At 35.0% G+C, this 11,677-nt stretch overlaps 1 protein-coding gene across 1 annotated transcript; it reads left to right on the top strand.

Moving 5' to 3' along the window:
* Nucleotides 1-2,112: 2,112 nt before the first annotated feature.
* On the top strand, nt 2,113-10,622 carry LOC110467119. Its single transcript, XM_021524051.1, has 8 exons — nt 2,113-2,176; nt 2,788-3,237; nt 4,347-4,459; nt 5,389-5,620; nt 6,756-6,875; nt 7,243-7,357; nt 8,266-8,504; nt 8,882-10,622. Exons 1-8 carry the CDS (start codon nt 2,135-2,137, stop codon nt 9,107-9,109), a joined length of 1,539 nt encoding a protein of 512 aa, XP_021379726.1. The 5' UTR covers nt 2,113-2,134; the 3' UTR covers nt 9,110-10,622.
* The last annotated feature ends 1,055 nt before the right edge of the window (nt 10,623-11,677 follow it).

Raw genomic sequence — 11,677 nt, 5'->3', positions numbered from 1 at the left:
CATGAGATCAGGGCCCTTGCTGCGTCATGGGCCCTCCTCAATGGGTCCCCCTTTCAGGAGGTCATGTCCGCAGCTTTCTGGCGCGGACAGACTACCTTCACGGATTTTTATCTCCGGTCCTTGGCCTCTCATTCTGATGGATTGTATTCCCTTGGACCGGTGGTGGTTGCACAGTCTGTGGCTGTTCCTCCACAGTAATTCAGTGATTTTAAATAGTATGCTATCAGGCACCACGGTGGTACACCTGCTCGTTTCACGGGGAGGTTTTCCATTTTTTAATTACTTTCGGGGCTTTATTAGGGGGGTTCCTTGAACCTTTTCCCTACCTTGAGCATGTCTCGAGTTTGTTCCGTCAGCCTGGTCTGCCTGGATTCGAAGCCTCCACTACGGTAAGACGAATTCGCATACTAAAGTTATGGTAATTATTACTGAAATGAAATTGAGGTTTTTGAAGTAAAACCAATTTTCATGATGTAATACTTACCATAACTTTATGGAGTCCCACCCTGTATTCCTCCCCTTGCCTCCTCATCCTGGCTGCCTTTAGGCTCCATAAAAGGGGGTTTGAGGAAGGGAGATCACTCCGTGGCTCTGTCATCGAGATAGAGATTACGTCACGGTAGGGAGGTAGGGATATTTGAATCTTTTGTTTTTGGGCTACAAAGATGGGTGTAGGTATTGTATATGCATACTAAAGTTATGGTAAGTATTACATCATGAAAATTGGTTTTACTTCAAAAACCTCAAAATATTCTTAACATAATTAAGTGATATATGTCCTACAACATCAGAAATTAATGCGATGCTTTAAGATACAGTAATACATTTGACAACAAACCTTGAGAGATATTACAATTATGTTCACTTAAAAAGGCTTTGTTGTCTCTACGTTACTCAAGAAAGGATCATACATTTATGTAGCTTGAGTAAATAGCAAAATAATGTTGAGCACAGATTGTTCGAAACGGAATTGTCATAAATATATAATATTTAAACGTAATACTAAGTTAAAAGGGACATAGTTTGTGTTGCAAAGCGTTTCTTCCCTCATACCTGCTTAACAATTTTTCCTTCTTATAAAAATAGTCTCATATATATTTTTCGATTATACCCATTTGTTGTTGTATGCATGCTTACAGTGTACTACATGCTCTTGAATTACATTGCAGATTTCACCAAAGAAGTTCAACTTGTCTTCAGACATTCTTGACTTAGAAGAATTGCCATTAAGTATTTCAAAATCATTCAAACTTAAAGCAATGTTTCAAAGTCCTTTATCCACATACAAACTTGTGTTACACAGCCAAAAAAGATCACTTAAAATTGCTTCTTTCCGCATAAGTTCTGTTGGTGAGCACTTCAAAGATATCATACCACCGCCGACTGGGCCTGATCCAGATGATGGCTTATTTTGTTCCGGCGATACAACCACGCGAATGATATTTTTTGATTACCTGCCAAATAAAGGTAATGACTATGAATTAGAATAAGACTGTCTGAACTATTAGCATTTTCTATCTACATTTACATTTAGATGGATAATGAAAAATAAGTAAGTTCCTTTGTTTTACATTGTGTGAAATACATCCAATGTATTCTTACCCTCGTTTAAGTAAATTAACTTTCTAGTGAAAATTGTTATCATCTTCAACGTACTCCTGCTTAGGTGGGAAACTTCGCCCAGTCAAATACTCGCCCTTCACTGTAAAAATCTGTATTCGCCCTGTGTCAATTTTTGCCCTTCACCTGTAATTACTATAAATTGTAAACTGTGTACTTAAACTAACTGTCATGATAAATTTCCCTTTATTACGGCGGAAATAAAACTGCAGCGAAAAATTCCCGGTATGCAGAAGTTTTATATTAATCAATTATAAATAATATGTCTAACGTTGATGCAAACTTGTTACGTGATTAACACAACGTTATTCTTTCAATCATTTATATTGCTATATATTCGTCAATGCATTACAATGGGTTTTTTAATTGATTTCCTGTTAGAGCCTACGATGACAACGCCCCCGCAATTGATGATATCGTTGAGTTTGAAGTTATGCTGTTGATGACAGAAGGAGCGATTCCCGGAGAAATACACCTCTTTAATATTAATATCGAAGTAGATCACGTGCAAATCATGAACTTAACAAAATATTTCAACGCAACTGAAATAAATCCCGTAAGTATACAATTTATGCTTTAGAATTTCAGCTCTTACCCGAGATTGTAAGATTAATGCATTGTTCTTCATCATCCTTGTTTTGAGTCGGTCATTTCAATTTATCGAAGTCACATGTTCGAATCTATTTTTATACTCAATATAATGGAAGTGGATAGAAGAAAATATGAAATGTTTCTTTTATTATTATTTGAAATATCAAAACTATGATTCAATTACATTTTGTATATATTGCTTAAATATATTTTTACACTTCATGTTATACATTTATATATAAAACGAACACACGGTAGTGCGAACAAACTTCGCTAAGACTGTTATTCTTGAGAATATTAAAAGCCGAGTTTGATTTTTGTAATGCTTCATCAATATAAATCACCGCTGAACACAATTTTATTGTTCTACTTCTTATGACAAGGTATTGGAAAATACATGGATATTACAGTAGCCATGATCATGAATATGAAATGCTTCCAGGTCCGATTCGGTCGTTCATGTAGCATTTATGTTCAGTTCCCCTGTTCATCCTATTTGAATCTGGGGACAGTCAAGCCTCTATTTTAAATCATTATCTTACACGATTCAACGACTTTACGTTTATCTCCTTGCAGATAGATAAAATAAATATTACAGCATCTCAGAGCTACCCACTTATACCTAAAAGTGCAACAGGTAGCGTAACATTTACGTGGGATGTACCGCTGCTGTCGTCTGGAGTTTACTCAATCCGCGCCTCGACAAAGCGGAACACTGGACCAGGTGGGAACGGATTAATCGTAGCGGGAGTGCAAATTGCTTCAGTTGGCTCTAACCTTCCTTGTGTTCCTCGATCAAGACATTGGAAAATGTCTAGTTCCGGTAGCATGAAGGTCTCAAACATACCATATACTACCAGCTCAATTGCAAACAAATTCGGTTTTAGAGTATCAGTAGTAGCAATCTCTCAATTAGTAGAAGCATATTCGTCTCATGAGCTATCAGCGACAATAAGCTACCCAGGCGAGGGGTCTCCGCAGTCCTTTAAATTATATTTCAACATAACCGACAAGGAAATTTTTACGGTGAGCAATATCTTATAACTTGAAAATTGATGTGCCATGAAAATAAGATTTGACCAGAAAAAAATACAAATTATTAACTGATATATGCGTAAAGGTAATTAGTTTTTTCCCGATTTGTAACCGTTTGACCTATTGTTTCTTTCCATAAATGTATAGGTCATAAGTATCATTGTGATATATGGTAAACGCATTGCGTTGTACCAATACCAAGACGGTATGTCGAAAGAACAGATATAATATTTATTATTTTGTTTAATGACCTATTAACAGCTAAGGTCATAAAAGTATGCGTGCATGTGTGTATATTTGTTGGAGACAGGGTATGTTAGTGTAAATACCCCCTTGTGATAGCGCTATCTCACTGAGACGCCATGCCGAAGGCCCCAGCACAGCATTCCGCCTGGTTACATCAAAGTGACAAAGAATGAACCAGTTGTTGTCACTACTCTTGATGCTGAACGATAAGCAGGGAATAACAAAACCATTTTCAAGGACTTTGGTATGTCCCAGCCTAAGGACAGGACGCTTTGCCTTCCTAACGATTTAATTCCCGTATAATTTTTATGTCGATGATGTTAACATATCCCCATTTTTTTTACAAACATGAAATGATTTTAATTCAGCAATCATGAAACGTCAGTGAAATGTCTAAAATTCCAAAACATTTCTTTCTTCCATCGAGGATTTTTGTTTCTCCAGAAATATGTTGTCCTCGTGCATTGTTCATAAAAACATATATACTAAAAAAAACATTTAAAAAAATAGCACCATGCTAATTACGTTTTAACTTGCTTGTTACATATGTTGCTGCACGATCTTTATGACATTGGGCAGTATTTTCTCAGAATGTTGTATATTTCCAGTCGTTGTGTTTTAAACAGTGATAATTAAAGTTGGCAAGGTCGACTTGATGGCGCCACACATGTATATTGCATATGTATACAGATATCCAATGTATGTCATTTAGAAAGGCATCGGATCGATCGATTACAATGCCTTAAACCTTCGAAATGTAATAAATACTAATCAATACAAAAAATGAAAAGAAAGATTGCTCTTTCTAGGAGAATCACTTTGTTTAGCTGTAATGAATTCGCCGAATGTTTCAGACACAGAATAAGCACGGTAACCTGCCACTTGGAATCTACTTTCATGAAACATGTCGGTCAGTCACCCCAAGCACAGACTTAGAGCTAATTCTACACACTCGCCTTGATTCTCGGTACGGTCGTCTGCTTGTGGAGTTACCAATACCGGCCGATTTGATGGGACAGTCATTTATTTTGTGTTACTTTGGAATAGTTTGGGTAGGACACAACATTGTCATCCGATCTAATACAACAATGAAAAGGTAATAGAAGAGTATATTATTACAATAACTCCATCTTGAATATATTTTTTTTCTAATAGAAATGTTTAACAACGCAGTATATCATGTTATAATAATACGACAATTTGTGTAAGAAGAAAAGTTTTATACTTTATTCATTTATGTTTTACTTTGAATTTTTAAAATAATACGAAAATGAAGTACCGTATAATGGGTAACACGGGCTTAAACTTTAATTTATAAGATTTAGGCATGTGAAGAAATAACATTTTCGCGGTGTTTTAGCACAAAGACTTCCCAATCGGCATATAAAGTGTTATATAAGTAAATTAATAGACTTTATAGCGGCGTATTGAGCAACAAGTAAGTGTTTTGTTAAAAATAATCATCAACAAAACTATTAGATGTATGATATAACCTATTTTCAAACATTCTATTTAATAACTCTTTATCCATATGAATCGTCACAACCACATACTCGGTATTTTCTGCCGACATTACGGTAATATCGCTACTCATTTTTACGCTTGTCATGTTATTTTGTGGATCATATTTTCGCGTTTACGTATATGTCCTGCGATTTCACAAAAGTATGATCCCGCAGAAAAAATCCTTCTATACGGTATTTCATATTTAATGATAATATTTCAACATGTTGTTGTGTAAAACAAAGTTTTTTGAATAATAAATATAACATTGGCAATAAGTTTGTTTTACCTCTGTGCGTTGAAACTTGTATCTGCTTTTAATGCTTTAGTATAGGCAATTTATGTTAGAATATTTGTTTACGTTTAACAGATGTGTTTTCTCTTTCAATACAGACGTGATGATGGTATGATTGAAAATGTACTCGTAGACATTTCACCGTTGACAAATATTTATTTTGCAACGTACGATAGACTTACCGTCAACTACGTCACTATGAAAATGGTTGCGACGTTTATCAACAATAGCCTAAATATAAACAATATACCGAAACATTTTACAGCCAGGGTTATCAGCAACAACGTACCTATCTGGACAGGAATCGTACCAATAGCACATCCATCCATTGTAAGTAGGGATTTCAATAAAGATGTCATCTTATCTAATTGTTCCTGAACATGCACAACGCAGGAGAATTTGTGGATATTTATACGGGTGAAATGTATGTCCATAGCAGGTTTCGTTAGGGTAAAACAATCATTAAATAGGTTGAAAGTGTTCAAGGTGTAATATCTTAAATGTATGTGTTCAATATGTTCTGGTGAAAGAATTACATTTACATATTTGCGTATGTTTTAAAATGTTCACTATATGGTTGGTTGTACAAGATTTAACTTCCTATCAACAGCTAAGGTCATTTCCGGATGTGCATCCATGGGTGTTGTGTATGCGTGCATGTGTATATGTGTGTCGGAAACAGGGTGTGTTGGCGCTAGAAAATAAAAGGTAGTTCGAGAGAAATATAAACATTCCAAATATTGCAATGGTGGCAACCGATTTTACTTTGGTCGCTTTTGTATCCCCAAGTAGATGGCACAAAAGCAAATCCCCAATTCTACAGGGGATTCCCTCATAGGTCGCCTCTTACGATACATGCAGTGTGTATTCTTTGCTCAACCCCCGACCTGAAGGAGATCCTAGCCTTCAAGTTATTTACATCAAAATACTTTTATTGCGATCTGACGGTTTCTTCTGCATCTGTACTGTCTAGAGTCACCAAGTCATGTGTTTGGAAAGGAGATTATGTTGTTGCCAATATTATGATTTTGAATAGAATAGAATATCCAAGAGGATAATTGGAAATGATAAATATTGAATCTGAGGAGTATGTGTATCAGTAAAATATTTTGGTTATATATCAAAATAGACTAATCTGCCTAAATGTAGTATAACCTGATGGTTGTATTTTAAATCTAGTATAATCTGCTCTTGCCTGATTTACCCATCAAAGACAAGTTTTATGTGATTCTCGTAGAGTCTTCCATTACTGCACGGTTACATGTAAGTAGTTCTGGAAAGGGTTCGATAAAATGTAAAGCCTGCTACCATTTTTATTGCGTCATGTTGCTAACATACGACATACCATTTTTCACAGTCTAGCGGCATTTGACATATAAAAAGCAAATCACAAGGTATTGCAATGCATTTATGTGTTTTTATGCTTATAAAAAGGAATAACGTTTCATTTTTGTTTTCGCTTTAGGAGTATTATCCAAATTTTGTAGTTGTGACAGAAATTGTAAAATTGGCTTCCACCAATCCGGCGAACATCTTGTACCACTACAGTCAAAATGGCACCTATTATCACCAAGAATCCATAATGGTACGCTTATTTTTCACTTGTTGTAAATACCCAGCCGTGTCAATATCTTTCTAGGAAATATGAAAACACTTGAATATGACATGCTCAGTTTTTTCAATGATTGAAACTTATACAAAGGTAAGAGGTTACTCGGAAAACGAAAAACATGCTTATGTAATTTCTGCATTTCCTTAAAATAGTGAAAAATTAAATTTAATAGAAATATTTAGCTATGTTTGATGCAACCAGATTCTATGAATTATATAAAAAAAAAATGTCTGTCTGAATCCGGTTGTTACACGCATACATAGAGTGGAATCGATAGGTGGCTTTAAGACCAATGTATGTTTTTGAATCATATTGTACTTAATTTATTTCTACCATACAGTGGGATGGTGGAACTCATGGGTTCCAGTTTGCGTTTCCGAAGGTTGTCTCTCACTTTTATTTCACCACTGATGCCTGCACTGTGATTTGTAATGTGACAGCAGCATGGCTGCCGCGTAAGTACGCCCTTGTTAGGTTTGTTTGTCTGTTTGTTTGTTTTTGGGTTTAATGACCTCGCAACAGCCAGGGTTATATATTGACGGTACATAGGGAGGCACAGCCTGAAACAGAAAGTAGCTAGTTTCTAAACTGGTGACACGTATGAGACAAAAGGAATAACACCCCCAATTATGCAGGGGACCCGACATAAGTCGCTTCTTATGATCATGCAGTCGGAAACAGATCGCTTTTTCTTTCCCCGAACCTGCACCGGTTACTTTGTAAAGTAATCAAGCATGTATGATATCATTCACATAACAATGCTAATAGAATTGTAACAGAAATACAATGAAGGTAATTGTTATATTCTTTCACATATTTTCTTCGATGAATACAGTTTTTAAACTTTACTCAATACACAATATTTATGAGACAGCGAACATTGAAATTATGTTGTAATACTAGAGCAATGTCCGTTCATATGCAGATTTCAAATTGAAACAAAAGTGGAATTAAAATACGAAAGCTAGGCTCATAGGCAAGGACAAATATAAATGATATGTCTGAACGAAGATATGTCATTTTGTTATTTGTTAGATAAGACAATGACAAACCTAATACAGATAGTAGTATGTATGTACTGATGGAATCGTTCCAGAATTCTGGTTTGTGTCTGATTCATTATGTTGAAAAAAGAGGATAACAGATACATTTTCATATTTTAATTATGTAAATTTACGTGATAAAAGAAACAAAAGTAACACTTTACTAACGTAGGCATGACGCACGTCCAGGGCTTAAGTGTGACCTCAAATTAAAAAGAACATCATTTTCGGTATTACGTTTTGCATATTTTTGAAACAAAGCGCAAATAAACTAATAATGTATAACCAACGTATATTCAATGTATATTTTCATGTTTCAGTGAGGGATTATATCACTATTGTTCAGGATAACAACGACACTATGTTGAAGATGTTACCATATGCTCTTGACCAGGATTCGGACACGTGCTTTGATTTACCCGTGCCGGGGGATTCCCCCTCCATGCTGTGGATGATTATTACAAAGCTTAGTCTTTTCGGTGTGACGTCACAGAGATTTGTTGTACGAATCACAGGTCACGACATAGAGTGTGGAAACATTGGACAGAAGAGTATCCATGTAAGCCCTTATTTTATTAAATACGTGTTACTCTCATTTTGCACAATAACAGTTAGTTTTTATTATGATGGCCTAGTTTCATCTGACTAAGTTTTTGCCGACGAGGATGTCATCATTAGCGCGAAAAGGTTTTTATCGTTAATGTTTCGGTTACATTCTATTTCGGTAAGATTAAATATGGAATGCTTCCTATGCAGAACTAATTATTTTCAAATATTATTCATTTGGAGTAACAATCTTATATCATCAATATTGTCCAGCAAACTGAGCTCTTTTTGTGGGAAATTCACATGTAGTTTGTGTATATCGAGGTATATATTGATTGTTTTTATATTTCTATACACATAGTTGATAATTTTCATACATTTTCTGTTCAGGTTGGAACGTCTGGACCTGCCTATAATCATCAATGCAGCACCGAATCAGATGTAATATTTTGTACGTTACTCTTACGTACTGATAATGCTACCATGACGCAATGTGACATAGAATGCGAATGTGACACGTTGGAACAGTGCTCGAACGTTCACATTTTCATGCAGAGTACAAACACGGATGTCTGGAGTTTATGCGAACTCTCAATAAATGATGTGGTAGACATATGAACAGATTTTCTGGACGTTTTGCCAACTCACCAGAATTGATGATGTGTAAGTGATACCCTTGGGATATGCAAATTAGTGTCATGTCGTTGTTAGGTCTATCAATAAAATCAAACAATGATTTGTAGGAATTGTTTTTGGCATTTGACAACATGTGAAAAATTAATAGATTACACCATATATCATTGTTCCTTAATAACAATTATTTCGAAGTTGTACGCCCTCGCAATAACTTACTCCAGGGAAAAAACAGGTGTTTGGAGGTAGCGAAAAAAACCCGAACTGTTATTAATCATAAATAGCTCAGTACGGTAGTGGAATGTGCATCGTAGTCTTCAATTAAAAACAATACAGGTTCATTTTGAAAAGTCATGTGCAATCGATTATACATATCATTGTATAAATTGTTGATATAAGTGTGTTATATTTACCCTGAAAATAGGTTGTAACAGAAAGCATTGTTTTCTTTTCTAACATTTCACTGTATGGTTATTGATAAGGCGAATGATAAGGAAACATTAAGGTTGTATCAATTTAACCTCTCATGACGGTCACGTGACGTACCGTAGTAACTAATAGTAACCGGTGTTGGTTATCTAAAGAGTACCTCTAGATATCTGACATGGCAACCTGGTGATAGATATTTAATTCTTTTAAATATATATATAATATTAAAGGTATATGTCTGCTGGTAAAGGTATAGATTAGTCGATGCATATAAGGAAGACTTTCATGAGTAGTCCTCATGAAGGTCTTTGTGGCGTTTTTTGGCAACCCCACTTGGGCTGTTATAGTTTGTAGTGGTGGCTACCATGCGTGTGTGGCGGCAGCTACTTGGTTATTCAATTTTCCATATATTATTGATTTTATGCTAAGAGCCCTGGTGTGGCTCTATTGATATTAATAAATTCAATGTCACGAATCCGATGGCCATTTTCATTCATATTGATGTCCGAGTTATCTATTCGGAAGCTGTACGACCTTAGATAATATCATCGTTCAATTTAAATGATTTTTTAAATCATCGAGAACTTCGCTGTAATCTAATAACCATGATCTCTGGAAATATAATCAAACATGTTTAATCCTGCTTAGTCAATAATTGTTAATAATAACCGCATTATAATAAAAATAGGTCCTAGTTAATTGGAAATACCAATACAGATTTGCCACACGTTAAAAGCAACATTGATTTGGTTAACAACATAACATGAACGAGTGTATAAATGCGTTTGTTCTTTTTGTCAATTTGTCATTATATTGATGGTTGTTTTACAATGTCTAGTAAAACAAGGCCATTTCCATCAATTTGTCGGTCTGCATAAATTTTATAATTACAACACAACAACAACCCTTGAACATCGATGATAAACATAAAAAAAGTGAATTATCGAAAAAAAAAAGATTTTACCTATATACAACTACAAACTAAGTCACTTTCTCAATAAATTTAATCAGGTTTTAATTTCCTGTTGGTAATATTTGTGTAACTGGAAAATATAGAAAGAAAAACAAGACAAATATCAGAATATATGCAGGTTTATATTTTGTTACAACTCTTTTGGGTTGTTTTTAAAATATATAGATGTACCTTTACCTTTTTAATTAATCACTAGATGTATGAAAAATAAGCAATTATTGAATATTTAATATGCCGTGTAGATGAAGAGGGAAAAACAAAGTTAACATGATTAACTGCACCACATCACCATGTCGTCTAATCATCATGATTGGGATGTAAAATATACATCGCGAACCAAGGGTTCGTATAATTAGTTTTCGTTTAGCCTATATGTGGTTATAAATGACAGCAATAAACACCACACTTTGCTTCACAATTTGTCACGTGCAACCTGTTTATCTGTTAGCAATGTGTTAATGAGTTTCTAGGTTAATTGAATACTTGGATGTGTCGTTTTAATATTTATGCTTTTCATTAAGATAACGATGACACGCTTACTCTGGTCATATCAACGAAGTGAGACATGTTTAAAAGGACAGAATAAGTGTAACTTATTGTCAACACTCCCCTTCTTGGTATTACTCACTTCAAGATTATTAACTTTTATTCAAGATAGCTATATTCTCGTGAGATCTTTATTGCGCAAACCATGTATATATCATTTATTTGTGAAAACTTGAATTCTCGATTCAGCTTATGCTATTTCAATTTTGTAAATCATTATTGGTGGAGTAATATTAACGGATAAAATTAATTTGCAAAGGAGTCGTTGTTAATAAACTCGAAAATATATATCCTGCTTTGTGTTTGTTTGTGTGAAGGTTTATTGTCCTCGCCACAGCTAAGGTCAAATGAGAACGGGTGCCATGACAGAGACATCGCTGGAAAGGAAAAGTAGATAGATGTGAAAGAAGACAGGAAAGATTGAAATCGAAAAGAGATTCCAGGTGATACAATGGGGGCAGAAGATCAATTTGGGTATCTTTCGTGTCCCCTCTGTGGAAGACACAGATGAAAACACCCGATTGTGTAGGGAGTCCCCTTATAAGTCGCCACTTACGATCCACATGCATTGGGATACATCAGGTATATTCTTGACTTTTTCTTCA

Source organism: Mizuhopecten yessoensis, unplaced genomic scaffold (genome assembly GCF_002113885.1).
Source record: "Mizuhopecten yessoensis strain PY_sf001 unplaced genomic scaffold, ASM211388v2 scaffold11161, whole genome shotgun sequence".
Lineage (NCBI taxonomy): Eukaryota > Metazoa > Mollusca > Bivalvia > Pectinida > Pectinidae > Mizuhopecten > Mizuhopecten yessoensis.
The sequence above is the reverse complement of the archived record's forward strand: the minus strand, read 5'-3'. Positions and strand labels throughout refer to the sequence as shown.

Excerpts from the sequence above, each read along its gene's own strand:
- LOC110467119 (XM_021524051.1), top strand. The coding sequence starts at position 2,135 with ATGAACTTAACAAAATATTTCAACGCAACTGAAATAAATCCC. Across the intron at positions 2,177-2,787 it reads ACGCAACTGAAATAAATCCC|ATAGATAAAATAAATATTAC; the intron begins GTAAGTATACAA and ends ATCTCCTTGCAG. Across the intron at positions 6,876-7,242 it reads ATCACCAAGAATCCATAATG|TGGGATGGTGGAACTCATGG; the intron begins GTACGCTTATTT and ends TCTACCATACAG.